Raw genomic sequence first — 15,799 nt, forward strand, 5'->3', positions numbered from 1 at the left:
TAAAAAATGGGGTGACTGTATTGTTGACTGGTTAAGGTTACTTAAGGCATGTATGATTCATGGTGAGGAGCCTGAGGATTGGCGGAATGCTTGGAGAGTGCCATTGTACAAAGGCAAAGGGGATAAGAGTGAGTGCTCAAATTACAGAGGTATAAGTTTGTTGAGTATTCCTGGTAAATCATATGGAAGGGTATTGATTGAGAGGGTGAAGGCAGGTACAGAGCATCAGATTGGGGAAGAGCAGTGTGGTTTCAGAAGTGATAGAGGATGTGTGGATCAGGTGTTTGCTTTGAAGAATGTATGTGAGAAATACTTAGAAAAGCAAATGGATTTGTATGTAGCATTTAAGGATCTGGAGAAGGCATATGATAGAGTTGATAGAGATGCTCTGTGGAAGGTATTAAGAATATATGGTGTGGGAGGCAAGTTGTTAGAAGTAGTGAAAAGTTTTTATAGAGGATGTAAGGCATGTGTACGTGTAGGAAGAGAGGAAAGTGATTGGTTCTCAGTGAATGTAGGTTTGCGGCAGGGGTGTGTGATGTCTCCATGGTTGTTTAATTTGTGTATGGATGGGGTTTTTAGGAAGGTAAATGCAAGAGTTTTGAAAAAGAGGGGCAAGTATGCAGGCTGTTGTGGATGAGAGAGCTTGGGAAGTGAGTCAGTTGTTGTTCGCTGATGATACAGCGCTGGTGGCTGATTCGGGTGAGAAACTGCAGAAGCTGGTGACTGAGTTTGGTAAAGTGTGTGAAAGAAGAAAGTTGAGAGTAAATGTGAATAAGAGCAAGGTTATTAGGTACAGTAGAGTTGAGGGTCAAGTCAATTGGGAGGTAAGTTTGAATGCAGAAAAACTGGAAGAAGTGAAGTGTTTTAGATATCTGGGAGTGGATTTGGCAGCGGTTGGAACCATGGAAGCGGAAGTGAATCATAGGGTGGGGGAGGGGGCGAAAATTCTGGGAGCCTTGAAGAATGTGTGGAAGTCGAGAACATCATCTCGGAAAGCAAAAGTGGGTATGTTTGAAGGATTGTGGTTCCAACAATGTTATAAGGTTGCGAGGCGTCGGCTATGGACAGAGTTGTGCGGAGGCGGATGGATGTGCTGGAAATGAGATGTTTGAGGACAATATGTGGTGTGAGGTGGTTTGATTGAGTAAGTAATGTAAGGGTAAGAGATGTGTGGTAATACAAAGAGTGTGGTTGAGAGAGTAGAAGAGTGTGTTTTGAAATGGTTTGGTCAGATGGAGAGAATGAGTGAGGAAAGATTGACCAAGAGGATATATGTGTCAGAGGTGGAGGGAACGAGGAGAAGTGAGAGACCAAACTGCAGGTGGAAAGATGGAGTTAAAAAGATTTTGAGTGATCGGGGCCTGAACATGCAGGAGGGTGAAAGGCGGGCAAGGAAGAGAGTGAATTGGAACGATGTGGTATACCGGGGTCGACGTGCTGTCAATGGATTGAACCAGGGCATGTGAAGCGCCTGGGGTAAACCATGGAAAGTTGTGTGGGGCCTGGATGTGGAAAGGGAGCTGTGGTTTCGGTGCATTATTACATGACAGCTAGAGACTGAGTGTGAACGAATGTGGCCTTTGTTGTCTTTTCCTCGTGCTACCTCGCACACATGAGGGGGGAGGGGGTTGTTATTTCATGTGTGGCGAGGTGGTGATGGGAATGAATACAGGCAGACAGTATTAGTTATGTACATGTGTATATATGTATATGTCTGTGTGTGTATATATATGTATACGCTGAGATGTATAAGTATGTATATTTGCGTGTGTGGACGTTTTTGTATATACATGTGTATGTGGGTGGGTTGGACCGTTCTTTCGTCTGTTTCCTTGAGCTACCTCGCTAAAGAGGGAGATAGCGACAAAGCAAAGTAAATAAACAAAAATATATATATATATATATATATATATATATATATATATATATATATATATATATATATATATATATATATATATATAAGTGAGAGGCATTTGGACGATTTTTGCAGGGAAAAAATGCAATTGAGTGGGAGATGTATAAAAGAAAGAGACAGGAGGTCAAGAGAAAGGTGCAAGAGGTGAAAAAGAGGGCAAATGAGAGTTGGGGTGAGAGAGTATCATTAAATTTTAGGGAGAATAAAAAGATGTTCTGGAAGGAGGTAAATAAAGTGTGTAAGACAAGGGAGCAAATGGGAACTTCAGTGAAGGGCGCAAATGGGGAGGTGATAATAAGTAGTGGTGATGTGAGAAAGAGATTGAGTGAGTATTTTGAAGGTTTGTTGAATGTGTTTGATGATAGAGTGGCAGATATAGGGTGTTTTGGTCGAGTTGGTGTGCAAAGTGAGAGGATTAGGGAAAATGATTTGGTAAACAGAGAGGAGGTAGTAAAAGCTTTGCGGAAGATGAAAGCCGGCAAGGCAGCAGGTTTGGATGGTATTGCATTGGAATTTATTAAAAACGGGGGTGACTGTATTATTGACTGGTTGGTAAGGTTATTTAATGTATGTATGACTCATGGTGAGGTGCCTGAGGATTGGCGGAATGCGTGCATAGTGCCATTGTACAAAGGCAAAGGGGATAAGAGTGAGTGTTCAAATTTCAGAGGTATAAGTTTGTTGAGTATTCCTGGTAAATTATATGGGAGGGTATTGATCGAGAGGGTGAAGGCATGTACAGAGCATCAGATTGGGGAAGAGCAGTGTGGTTTCAGAAGTGGTAGAGGATGTGTGGATCAGGTGTTTGCTTTGAAGAATGTATGTGAGAAATACTTAGGAAAGCAAATGGATTTGTATGTAGCATTTATGGATCTGGAGAAAGTATATGATAGAGTTGATAGAGATGCTCTGTGGAAGGTATTAAGAATATATGGTGTGGGAGGCAAGTTGTTAGAAGCAGTGGAAAGTTTTTATCGAGGATGTAAGGCATGTGTACGTGTAGGAAGAGAGGAAAGTGATTGGTCCTCACTGAATGTAGGTTTGCGGCAGGGGTGTGTGATGTCTCCATGGTTGTTTAATTTGTTTATGGATGGGGTTGTTAGGGAGGTGAATGCAAGAGTTTTGGAAAGAGGGGCAAGTATGAAGTCTGTTGTGGATGAGAGAGCTTGGGAAGTGAGTCAGTTGTTGTTCGCTGATAATAATGATAATAACAATAATAATAATAAAACAATGAAAATCATTAATGGTATATGCAAATACCATAATATCAAATACAAATAAACATAAGTTCTGTATTCGAATGCATTCGAAAACGAATACTAAATATGAATCCTCTTATCTGCACCAAACATCGTCCTTCACATACTTCTCTCACTTATTCACAAAAGTTCACCCGCATACTCAATGATAATAATTTTAATCGTAAGACACATTCATATAGAAATGACTAATCTTATCACACCAGTTATAATAACAAAGTTTATTTTTAGCAAGTTTCCTTCTTTGAGTGAAAGTTCTAATGCTTAAACTGTTTCCTTTACTAGACTATCAAACAGCTATTGTATTCATGGAGTAGCTTGGCAATCACAGTAAATAAAAAAAAAAGCAAGAGGCAAACAAAACTTACGTTATGTAAGCGTATCACAGTGGGTCAGTCATCAGCACAGTAATGCCAGAAGTGGGTAAGAAACGACACTGCGATTGCGTCAGGCTCCAGCCGCTTCCACGTACAAGTAATGGACGTGAACAGACTCGAATACGTCCAAAGTTTTGATACATTTAACGATGCTTTATTATTCACGACCGTTTTACTGTCCCAGAGTCTTAATGACGCTTTCTATTCCAAAATTGTGATGTAAATATATTTGCACTATTTTATACATTCAAATTTTTCTTTCATTTTCATCATTTTTTGTTCTCAACACATCCCGCAACCCTCTGAAGCATCCTTGCTACCCTCAGATCAAGAATCCAAGCTGTGAATGAATTATTTGAGAGGAGCATGTGGTATGACATGACGGAAAAGAAATGAAGGGGTGTAAGAGAGATTTAGCATGGCAGAGAATGCAAAGGAACTGAATGGCGGAGTGGTAGGAGTGGGTGAAAAGTAGTACAGGTGACCCCGACATACGATGGGGTTACGTTCCGATAAACCCATCGTAAGTTGAAAATACATTTCATACATTCAATACCGTACATCTAACCTACCAAACACCATAGCTTAGCCTAGCCTACCTTAAACGTTCTCAGAACACTTAACAGTACCCTACAGCAGGAGAAAATCACCTAACACAAAGCCTATTCTATAAGTAAGTGTTTACTATGTCGTGTAATTTATTGAATACTGTACTGAAAAAAAAATGGTTGTATTGGTAATCACCACTGACGTACACAGCTGAAAGTACACTGGGTCTGAAGAATGTTTGAAGCATATAACACTAAAATTGATTGCTAGATGATGAGGATGCTACATTGACAGGGTTATCAGTATCTCTTCTGATGAGGCTCGAGAATAGCTGGTTGAAGGCACTGAGTCATCGACATTTGTTGATGGTCTAGACTTTTCAGGAAGATATCAAGTGTTGAACATACAGTTTCTTCTTTTCATCCATACCCCTCTGATGATAGTAGCAAACGCCTCCGCCAGTTTCATTGTTTTGAACTTTCTTAGTGACTCGGGTATAACTTCTTCCTCTGCTTCATCTTCTTTACTCCTTTCTTCCTCCAGTTCGATCAGCTCCTCATTGGAAAGGTCTTCAGCCTTCATGCTAACATGCTGATGAATATCCTCTTCATCAAAGGCCAATCCTAGCTATATCCCAAGCACTAATATCTCGTTACTTATTATTTCATTAACAGCAGAATCTTGTTAAAGGCTTTGAATGTGTTCACATATGTTTTCAAAACTTTCTTCCAAATGCCGGTCATGCATTGTGCGACTTCTTCCCATGCTGCAGCGATGTTCCACATAGCATTTAGAATGTTAAAAAAAAAAAACATTCCAAAACTCTCGAAGCGTTCCGCCAGATTCAGTCGCTCCAACAGCTTACGCAAACGTTCATCGTAAATAATACGCTTTGAACGCAGCCACTGCCTTGATTCCTAGGTTGAATGAGCGCGGTTGTGTTTGGTGGATGACCTGGAGCATTGTGTAAGATCCGAACAATCTTGAATAGAACGTTGTTTTGCCTACAATATTCTTTTGCCTGCTGAATAAAACAGTTCAAAAACCAGTCTTCAAACAATGCTAATATTATCCAGGGTTTCTTGTTATGGCGACAACATACGGGAAGCGTATGCTTGCTCACATTTTTTAATGTTTTTGGTTCTCCGAGTGGCTGATAAGAAAAGGCTTTAATTTGAACCCTGCAACATTTCCATCCAAAAGCAGCGTTACACGGTCTTTGAATGTCTTGAATCCCTCCAATTTCTTGGACTCTTGATGAATGTACGTACGCTCCGGTATGCGCTTCCAGAACAAGCTCGTTTCATCGACATTAAATATTTGTTCTGATAGATATTTCTCATCCACAATTATCCTATGTAGTTCTTCCTTAAAAGCTTCGGCACCTTCAGTATCGGCACTTGCTGCCTCACCGATAACATTTACATTTTTTTGACACCTTCTGAAGCGTTGAAACCACCCATGACTTTTGCTGTAAACATTTGTTTCTTCGTAGGATCATGGGCATGCGGTTTTAGCGTATCGAGAAGACTTCTTGTCTTAGCCTGGATTGGTAATAGGTTAAGCAGTATGCGCTTCTGTATCTGGTCTTCTATCCACGTGACAATCAGCCCAGCTCATTCTTCGTGATGACAGTGGATGGTCGAGACCGTCGAGTGCGAAAGTTCTAACTCACGTGCGAAGGCCATTGCTGGCTTGGCAATCATCTTTAATATCACCTTAAGAGCATTTGCCTTCCTCTTCTTCTCACCAGAGGCAGGAGACACGGATGGCCATTTTATAAACATGACGGGATGCAGAAACACAAAATAGAAAATACAAAAAATGCTACCAACACAGTACACTGTAGAATAATGGTTGTTTAAACTCGTGATCACGTGGGTGACCGGAAGCAGCGGCTCGGTGTCGCTGCACGGCATCACGCTTTGAGTATCGTACCGCATATCGCTAGTCCGAAAAAACATCAAAATTCAAAATTCGAGGTACAGTTTCTACCGAATACTTATTGCTATCGCATCATCGTAAAGTCGAAAAATCGTAAGTAGGGGAGCACCTGTACTTTAAGGAGGTTTGGGTATGTGGGATAAATCTAAAACAGGGAGTTTAAAAGGAGAATGTATAATAGTACGATCAAAGGGGTTGGTGTGAGTAAAAGATCACCGGTGGCATGGGGAACAGAGTGGAAGAGCACTGGAGTGAGAGAAATGGTGAAAGAATGCACAGAATGGTGTATGCAAGGGAAGCATATAAGGACAGGAGGTAGTAGGGACTCTTTTGCCATCACTACCTTGATGGGAGTTCCGGAGGGAACAGGCATCAGAGATATAGGTAGATAGATAGATGAAATGCCTGAACACAATATTTGGTGTGAAGAGGGTTGACTGCATAAGAAATGATAGCAGTAGAAGAGAGACGCAGTATACTAAGAGAGAAAGCTGAAGAAGATTGTTACAACGGTTTGAACATATGGATAGGATGTGTGAGGAGACGATGAGTAAGAGGGTATGCATGTCAGAACCGGAAGGAATAAAGAAGAGGAGGAACTATGGAGGAGGTGAAGGATGGAGTGAAAAATACTTTGAAGGCTCGGAACCTGAACATGCGAGTCGCATAAAGGACAGAGAGAAGTGGAATGGTATGGCTTACATGGAACAACCTGCTGTAAATGGATTGAACTAGGGCATATTAGGAGGTCAGGAGAAACTAGAAACATCTGTGGAACCTGGTTGAGGAGCTCTGGTTTCGGTGCATTACACATGACAGATAGAGAGTGGATGTGAGCGAATGAAGCTATTTCTTTGTTCCTGCAATATGTTGCTGACATGGAAAATGACAAAAGTGAGAACAAAAAATGTGAATGTACATACATACAGTTAAAAGAAAAAACTAAAGGAGCTACAGTACCTTTGTGGAGCACAGGTTCTCAAATCGTGGACGCACGAAAGACCAAGCTCCCATGTTGCGATGTTCCTCTTGTGACCAAACAAATGCTGAGAAGATGCAGAATAAGAATCAATAATGACATTTTTTTTTGGTTTAGTCTTAATGACAACTGAAGCACATATATATTCTATATGAAACATTTGAAACTCACCCTTGCTTCCTTGCTCTCTGGTTACTGTTCTTTTCTAAATAGTAAAGGTATCAAAAGACAACTTACTGACTTCTTCATCCCTTGCATTAAATTTTCATATACCTATGTGGTGTCACTATGGTTGTCTGATGGAGAGGGGTGAGTACGCAAACTTTAGGGGACAAAGAGGCCTGTGAAGCGAGTCAGCTGTTATTTGCTGATGATACAGCACTGGTGGCAAATTCGAGTAAAGAACTGTAAAAGTTGGTGAATGAGTTTGAAAAAGTGTGTGAAAGGAGAGAAATGAAAGTAAATGTGACTTAAAGCAAAGTCATAAGGTTTAGCAGAGTTGAGGAGCAAATTAGTTAGGATGTGAGTTTCATCGGAGAATAACTAAAGGAGGCGATGTGTTTTTACGAGAGCGGTCATGGTAGCGAATGGAATCATGGAAGCAGAAGTGAGTCCTTAGGGGATGTGACGGAGTAAAAGTTCTGGGAGCACTAAAGTATGTGTGGAAAGAGAGATCGTTATCTGGTAAGGCAACAATGGGTATGTTTGAAGGCACAGAAGTCCCAACAATATCAAGTGGATGCAAGGTAAGGGCTATAGATAAGAAAGTGCGTCGGAGGGTGGATTTGTTGGAAATGAAATGTTTGAGGACAGTAAGTGGTGTGAAGAGGTTTGATTAAGTAATGAGAGGGTAAGTGAGAGGTGTGGTGGTAAAAAGAGTGTGTTTGAGAGAGAGCCGAAGAGGGTGTGCTGAAATGGTTTGGACATATGGAGAGAATGAATGAGGAAAGGTTGACAAAGAGGATATATATGTGTCAGAGGTGGAGGGAACGAGGATAAGTAGGAGACCAAATTGGAGGTGGAAGGATGGGGTGAATGAGCAACTGGGGTCTGAACGTGCGGGGGGGGGGGGGGGGGGGGGGGGGGGGGTTTGAAGGGTATGTACGGGATTGAGTGAACAAGAACGATGTTGTATATCTAAAACACTTTACTTCCTCCAGTCTTTGCAAGATCCACTCCCAAATATCTAAAACACTTTACTTCCTCCAGTCTTTGCAAGATCCACTCCCAAATATCTAAAACACTTTACTTCCTCCAGTCTTTGCAAGATCCACTCCCAAATATCTAAAACACTTTACTTCCTCCAGTCTTTGCAAGATCCACTCCCAAATATCTAAAACACTTTACTTCCTCCAGTCTTTGCAAGATCCACTCCCAAATATCTAAAACACTTTACTTCCTCCAGTCTTTGCAAGATCCACTCCCAAATATCTAAAACACTTTACTTCCTCCAGTCTTTGCAAGATCCACTCCCAAATATCTAAAACACTTTACTTCCTCCAGTCTTTGCAAGATCCACTCCCAAATATCTAAAACACTTTACTTCCTCCAGTCTTTGCAAGATCCACTCCCAAATATCTAAAACACTTTACTTCCTCCAGTCTTTGCAAGATCCACTCCCAAATATCTAAAACACTTTACTTCCTCCAGTCTTTGCAAGATCCACTCCCAAATATCTAAAACACTTTACTTCCTCCAGTCTTTGCAAGATCCACTCCCAAATATCTAAAACACTTTACTTCCTCCAGTCTTTGCAAGATCCACTCCCAAATATCTAAAACACTTTACTTCCTCCAGTCTTTGCAAGATCCACTCCCAAATATCTAAAACACTTTACTTCCTCCAGTCTTTGCAAGATCCACTCCCAAATATCTAAAACACTTTACTTCCTCCAGTCTTTGCAAGATCCACTCCCAAATATCTAAAACACTTTACTTCCTCCAGTCTTTGCAAGATCCACTCCCAAATATCTAAAACACTTTACTTCCTCCAGTCTTTGCAAGATCCACTCCCAAATATCTAAAACACTTTACTTCCTCCAGTCTTTGCAAGATCCACTCCCAAATATCTAAAACACTTTACTTCCTCCAGTCTTTGCAAGATCCACTCCCAAATATCTAAAACACTTTACTTCCTCCAGTCTTTGCAAGATCCACTCCCAAATATCTAAAACACTTTACTTCCTCCAGTCTTTGCAAGATCCACTCCCAAATATCTAAAACACTTTACTTCCTCCAGTCTTTGCAAGATCCACTCCCAAATATCTAAAACACTTTACTTCCTCCAGTCTTTGCAAGATCCACTCCCAAATATCTAAAACACTTTACTTCCTCCAGTCTTTGCAAGATCCACTCCCAAATATCTAAAACACTTTACTTCCTCCAGTCTTTGCAAGATCCACTCCCAAATATCTAAAACACTTTACTTCCTCCAGTCTTTGCAAGATCCACTCCCAAATATCTAAAACACTTTACTTCCTCCAGTCTTTGCAAGATCCACTCCCAAATATCTAAAACACTTTACTTCCTCCAGTCTTTGCAAGATCCACTCCCAAATATCTAAAACACTTTACTTCCTCCAGTCTTTGCAAGATCCACTCCCAAATATCTAAAACACTTTACTTCCTCCAGTCTTTGCAAGATCCACTCCCAAATATCTAAAACACTTTACTTCCTCCAGTCTTTGCAAGATCCACTCCCAAATATCTAAAACACTTTACTTCCTCCAGTCTTTGCAAGATCCACTCCCAAATATCTAAAACACTTTACTTCCTCCAGTCTTTGCAAGATCCACTCCCAAATATCTAAAACACTTTACTTCCTCCAGTCTTTGCAAGATCCACTCCCAAATATCTAAAACACTTTACTTCCTCCAGTCTTTGCAAGATCCACTCCCAAATATCTAAAACACTTTACTTCCTCCAGTCTTTGCAAGATCCACTCCCAAATATCTAAAACACTTTACTTCCTCCAGTCTTTGCAAGATCCACTCCCAAATATCTAAAACACTTTACTTCCTCCAGTCTTTGCAAGATCCACTCCCAAATATCTAAAACACTTTACTTCCTCCAGTCTTTGCAAGATCCACTCCCAGATATCTAAAACACTTTACTTCCTCCAGTCTTTGCAAGATCCACTCCCAAATATCTAAAACACTTTACTTCCTCCAGTCTTTCTCCATTCAAACTTACTTCCCAATTGACTTGACCCTCAACCCTACCGTACCTTGCTCTTATTCACATTTACTCTTAACTTTCTTCTTTCACACACTTTACCAAACTCAGTCACCAGCTTCTACAGTTTCTTACATGAATCAGCCACCAGCGCTGTATCATCAGCGAACAACAGCTGACTCACTTCCCAAGCTCTCTCATCCACAACAGACTTCATACTTGCCCCTCTTTCCAAAACTCTTGCATTCACCTCCCTAACAACCCCATCCATAAACAAATTAAACAACCATGGAGACATCACACACCCCTGCCGCAAACCTATATTCACTGAGAACCAATCACTTTCCTCTCTTCCTACACGTACACATGCCTCACATCCTTGATAAAACCTTTTCACTGCTTCTAACAACTTGCCTCCCACACCATATATTCTTAATACCCTCCACAGAGCATCTCTATCAACTCTATCATATGCCTTCTCCAGATCCATAAATGCTACATACATATCCATTTGCTTTTCTAAGTATTTCTCACATACATTCTTCAAAGCAAACACCTGATCCACACATCCTCTACCACTTCTGAAACCACACTGCTCTTCCCCAATCTGATGCTCTGTACATGCCTTCACCCTCTCAATCATTACCCTCCCATATAATTTCCCAGGAATACTCAACAAACTTATACCTCTGTAATTCGAGCATTCACTCTTATCCCCTTTGCCTTTGTACAATGGCACTATCCACGCATTCTGCCAATCCTCAGGCACCTCACCATGAGTCATACATATATTAAATAACCTTACCAACCAGTCAACAATACAGTCACCCCCTTTTTTAATAAATTCCAATGCAATACCATCCAAACCTGCCGCCTTGCCGGCTTTCATCTTCCGCAAAGCTTTTACTACCTCTTCTCTGTTTACCAAATCATTTTCCCTAACCCTCTCACTTTGCACACCACCTCGACCAAAACACCCTATATCTGCCACTCTATCATCAAACACACTCAACAGACCTTCAAAATACTCACTCCATCTCCTTCTCACATCACCACTACTTGTTATCACCTCCCCATTAGCCCCCTTCACTGAAGTTCCCATTTGCTCCCTTGTCTTACGCACTTTATTTACCTCCTTCCAGAACATCTTTTTTTTTTTTTTTTCCCGCTGTCTCCTGCGTTTGCGAGGTAGCGCAAGGAAACAGACGAAAGAAATGGCCCAACCCACCCCCATACACATGCCTTGATTCAATCCACTGACAGCACGTCAACCCCGGTATACCACATCACTCCAATTCACTCTATTCTTTGCCCTCCTTTCACCCTCCTGCATGCTCAGGCCCCGATCACACAAAATCTTTTTCACTCCATCTTTCCACCTCCAATTTGGTCTCCCTCTTCTCCTCGTTCCCTCCACCTCCGACACATATATCCTCTTGGTCAATCTTTCCTCACTCATTCTCTCCATGTGACACAACCATTTCAAAACACCCTCTTCTGCTCTCTCAACCACGCTCTTTTTATTTCCACACATCTCTCTTACCCTTACGTTACTTACTCAATCAAACCACCTCACACCACACATTGTCCTCAAACATCTCATTTCCAGCACATCCATCCTCCTGCACACAACTCTATCCATAGTCCACGCCTCGCAACCATATAACATTGTTGGAACCACTATTCCTTCAAACATACCCATTTTTGCTTTCCGAGATAATGTTCTCGACTTCCACACATTCTTCAAGGCTCCCAGAATTTTCGCCCCCTCCCCCACCCTATGATCCACTTCCGCTTCCATGGTTCCATCCGCTGCCAGATCCACTCCCAGATATCTAAAACACATCTTTTTATTCTCCCTAAAACTTAATGATATTCTCTCACCCCAACTCTCATTTGCCCTCTTTTTCACCTCTTGCACCTTTCTCTTGACCTCCTGTCTCTTTCTTTTATACATCTCCCACTCATTTGCATTTTTTCCCTGCAAGAATCATCCAAATGCCTCTCTCTTCTCTTTCACTAATAATCTTACTTCTTCATCCCACCACTCACTACCCTTTTTAATCAACCCACCTCCCACACTTCTCATGCCACAAGCATCTTTTGTGCAAGCCATCACTGCTTCCCTAAATACATCTCATTTCTCCCCCACTCCCCTTACCTCCTTTGTTCTCACCTTTTTCCATTCTCTACTCAGTCTCTCCTGGTATTTCCTCACACAAGTCTCCTTCCCAAGCTCACTTACTCTCACCACCCTCTTCACCCCAACATTCTCTCTTCTTTTCTGAAAATCCATACAAATCTTCACCTTCGCCTCCACAAGATAATGATCAGACATCCCTCCAGTTGCACCTCTCAGCACATTAACATCCAAAAGTCTCTCTTTCGCACGCCTGTCAATTAACACGTAATCCAATAACGCTCTCTGGACATCTCTCCTACTTACATACGTACACTTATGTATATCTCGCTTTTTAAACCAGGTATTCCCAATCACCAGTCCTTTTTCAGCACATAAATCTACAAGCTCTTTACCATTTCCATTTACAACACATTTATCTTTGTATATTTTTGTGGTACCATAGGGGTGTGGGCAAGTTTTTGTGGTGGACATGGTTTTCTGCAGACATGATACCTTCCGCATCAGTGGCCATCTACTACCTAATACCTTAGAGATGAGAGACACAGTATCTTTCCTACGACAAGATTTACCCATAATGGCAGTGCAAGTGCAAAGTGCTCACTGCCCTTCTTGGTTAATGAAAAGACTTCTGCACTGTCACCTAAATTGCATTAATACTTATTATTAGTTCATCTAGAAAAGAGAAAGAGATAATACCTACCTCCTTATGACCTACGATGAGATTTAGATAAATGGCAGGATTAGTGCATAGCACTCATCACACATTTTGCTTGAAGAATATGACTATTTTTCTTAACTGCCACCTGCATTACACAATCATCTAGTCTTGATCAATCTTGTAGTGATTTCAACCACATCAAGTAATTTTTCTAAATGTTTCTATAGTTATTTTATGCATGTTTCTCATTTCTCCTAGCAGTGCACTGAATAATTAACCTAGCATGCTGGTTAGGCTTTCACATAATTTTTGTCTGATTTACTGCCTGTATGTTCCATGTTTTCCTTGCGCTACCTCGCAAACGCGGGAGACAGCGACAAAGTATAAAAAAAAAAAAAAAAAATGTTCCATGCTATTCTTGTAGACTTATAACTGCAACTTTCCTGTTGGAATATTTCTAGGTTTAAAACAACCTCTTTTATACCTTGCCATTTGTAGATTATAACATGTCTTTCTTTTCTCCATTCTTGGCTATATAGATACAGTTCTTCGAGCCTTTTGTGAAGTTCATATGTTCCATCCCTTCAATTTTCCTCATGAAGTGCTTCCGAGTTCTCTGAAATATGTTTATATGTATCTGTCTTGTGGGTGACCATACAACACAACCATACTCAATTATTTTTCTTGTAAATTGAAACATTCTCATCTCTTATAGCAAAACTTCTCAGAATTATACAACTCATCTCTTGACTTGATAGCGTTTTCTTTTATTATCATACTTAATCGCCATCTCCCGCGTTGTAGTGCAAAGAAACAGATGAGGGATGGCCCAACCCAACAACATACACACCTATATACATAAAAGCCCACACAAACATATACATTTAAATGTATATGTACATATACATACACAGACATATACATATATACACATGTATATATTCAATACAAAAAGCCCAGCGCAAATGGGGAGGTGATAACAAGTAGTGGTGATGTGAGAAGGAGATGGAGTGAGTATTTTGAAGGTTTGTTGAATGTGTTTGATGATAGAGTGGCAGATATAGGGTGTTTTGGTCGAGGTGGTGTGCAAAGTGAGAGGGTTAGGGAAAATGATTTGGTAAACAGAGAAGAGGTAGTGAAAGCTTTGCGGAAGATGAAAGCCGGCAAGGCAGCAGGTTTGGATGGTATTGCAGTGGAATTTATTAAAAAAGGGGGTGACTGTATTGTTGACTGGTTGGTAAGGTTATTTAATGTATGTATGACTCATGGTGAGGTGCCTGAGGATTGGCGGAATGCGTGCATAGTGCCATTGTACAAAGGCAAAGGGGATAAGAGTGAGTGCTCAAATTACAGAGGTATAAGTTTGTTGAGTATTCCTGGTAAATTATATGGGAGGGTATTGATTGAGAGGGTGAAGGCATGTACAGAGCATCAGATTGGGGAAGAGCAGTGTGGTTTCAGAAGTGGTAGAGGATGTGTGGATCAGGTGTTTGCTTTGAAGAATGTATGTGAGAAATACTTAGAAAAGCAAATGGATTTGTATGTAGCATTTATGGATCTGGAGAAGGCATATGATAAAGTTGATAGAGATGCTCTGTGGAAGGTATTAAGAATATATGGTGTGGGAGGAAAGTTGTTAGAAGCAGTGAAAAGTTTTTATCGAGGATGTAAGGCATGTGTACGTGTAGGAAGAGAGGAAAGTGATTGGTTCTCAGTGAATGTAGGTTTGCGAAAGGGATGTGTGATGTCTCCATGGTTGTTTAATTTGTTTACGGATGGGGTTGTTAGGGAGGTAAATGCAAGAGTTTTGGAAAGAGGGGCAAGTATGAAGTCTGTTGGGGATGAGAGAGCTTGGGAAGTGAGTCAGTTGTTGTTCGCTGATGATACAGCGCTGGTGGCTGATTCATGTGAGAAACTGCAGAAGCTGGTGACTGAGTTTGGTAAAGTGTGTGGAAGAAGAAAGTTGAGAGTGAATGTGAATAAGAGCAAGGTTATTAGGTACAGTAGGGTTGAGGGTCAAGTCAATTGGGAGGTGAGTTTGAATGGAGAAAAACTGGAGGAAGTGAAGTGTTTTAGATATCTGGGAGTGGATCTGGCAGCGGATGGAACCATGGAAGCGGAAGTGGATCATAGGGTGGGGGAGGGGGCGAAAATTCTGGGGGCCTTGAAGAATGTGTGGAAGTCGAGAACATTATCTCGGAAAGCAAAAATGGGTATGTTTGAAGGAATAGTGGTTCCAACAATGTTGTATGGTTGCGAGGCGTGGGCTATGGATAGAGTTGTGCGCAGGAGGATGGATGTGCTGGAAATGAGATGTTTGAGGACAATGTGTGGTGTGAGGTGGTTTGATCGAGTGAGTAACGTAAGGGTAAGAGAGATGTGTGGAAATAAAAAGAGCGTGGTTGAGAGAGCAGAAGAGGGTGTTTTGAAGTGGTTTGGGCACATGGAGAGGATGAGTGAGGAAAGATTGACAAGAGGATATATGTGTCGGAGGTGGAGGGAGCAAGGAGAAGAGGGAGACCAAATTGGAGGTGGAAAGATGGAGTGAAAAAGATTTTGTGTGATCGGGGCCTGAACATGCAGGAGGGTGAAAGGAGGGCAAGGAATAGAGTGAATTGGAGCGATGTGGTATACCGGGGTTGATGTGCTGTCAGTGGATTGAATCAAGGCATGTGAAGCGTCTGGGGTAAACCATGGAAAGCTGTGTAGGTATGTGTATTTGCGTGTGTGGACGTGTGTATATGCATGTGTGTGGGGGGGGTTGGGCCATTTCTTTCCTCTGTTTCCTTGCGCTACC

The 15,799-nt window shown here is 41.3% G+C and overlaps 1 protein-coding gene across 1 annotated transcript in view; it reads right to left on the reverse strand.

Annotated features, from left to right (window-relative positions):
- Positions 1-15,799, reverse strand: part of LOC139755484 (probable 2-oxoadipate dehydrogenase complex component E1 homolog) — a 194,095-nt gene that overhangs the window by 65,149 nt on the left and 113,147 nt on the right. Inside the window, exon 4 of the mRNA XM_071673822.1 lies at positions 7,011-7,096. Within this exon, the coding sequence (XP_071529923.1) occupies positions 7,011-7,096 (86 nt within the window). The remainder of the gene's footprint in view (positions 1-7,010; positions 7,097-15,799) is intronic.

The sequence above is a fragment of the Panulirus ornatus genome, chromosome 19 (assembly GCF_036320965.1).
Source record: "Panulirus ornatus isolate Po-2019 chromosome 19, ASM3632096v1, whole genome shotgun sequence".
NCBI classification, from domain to species: Eukaryota; Metazoa; Arthropoda; class Malacostraca; order Decapoda; family Palinuridae; genus Panulirus; species Panulirus ornatus.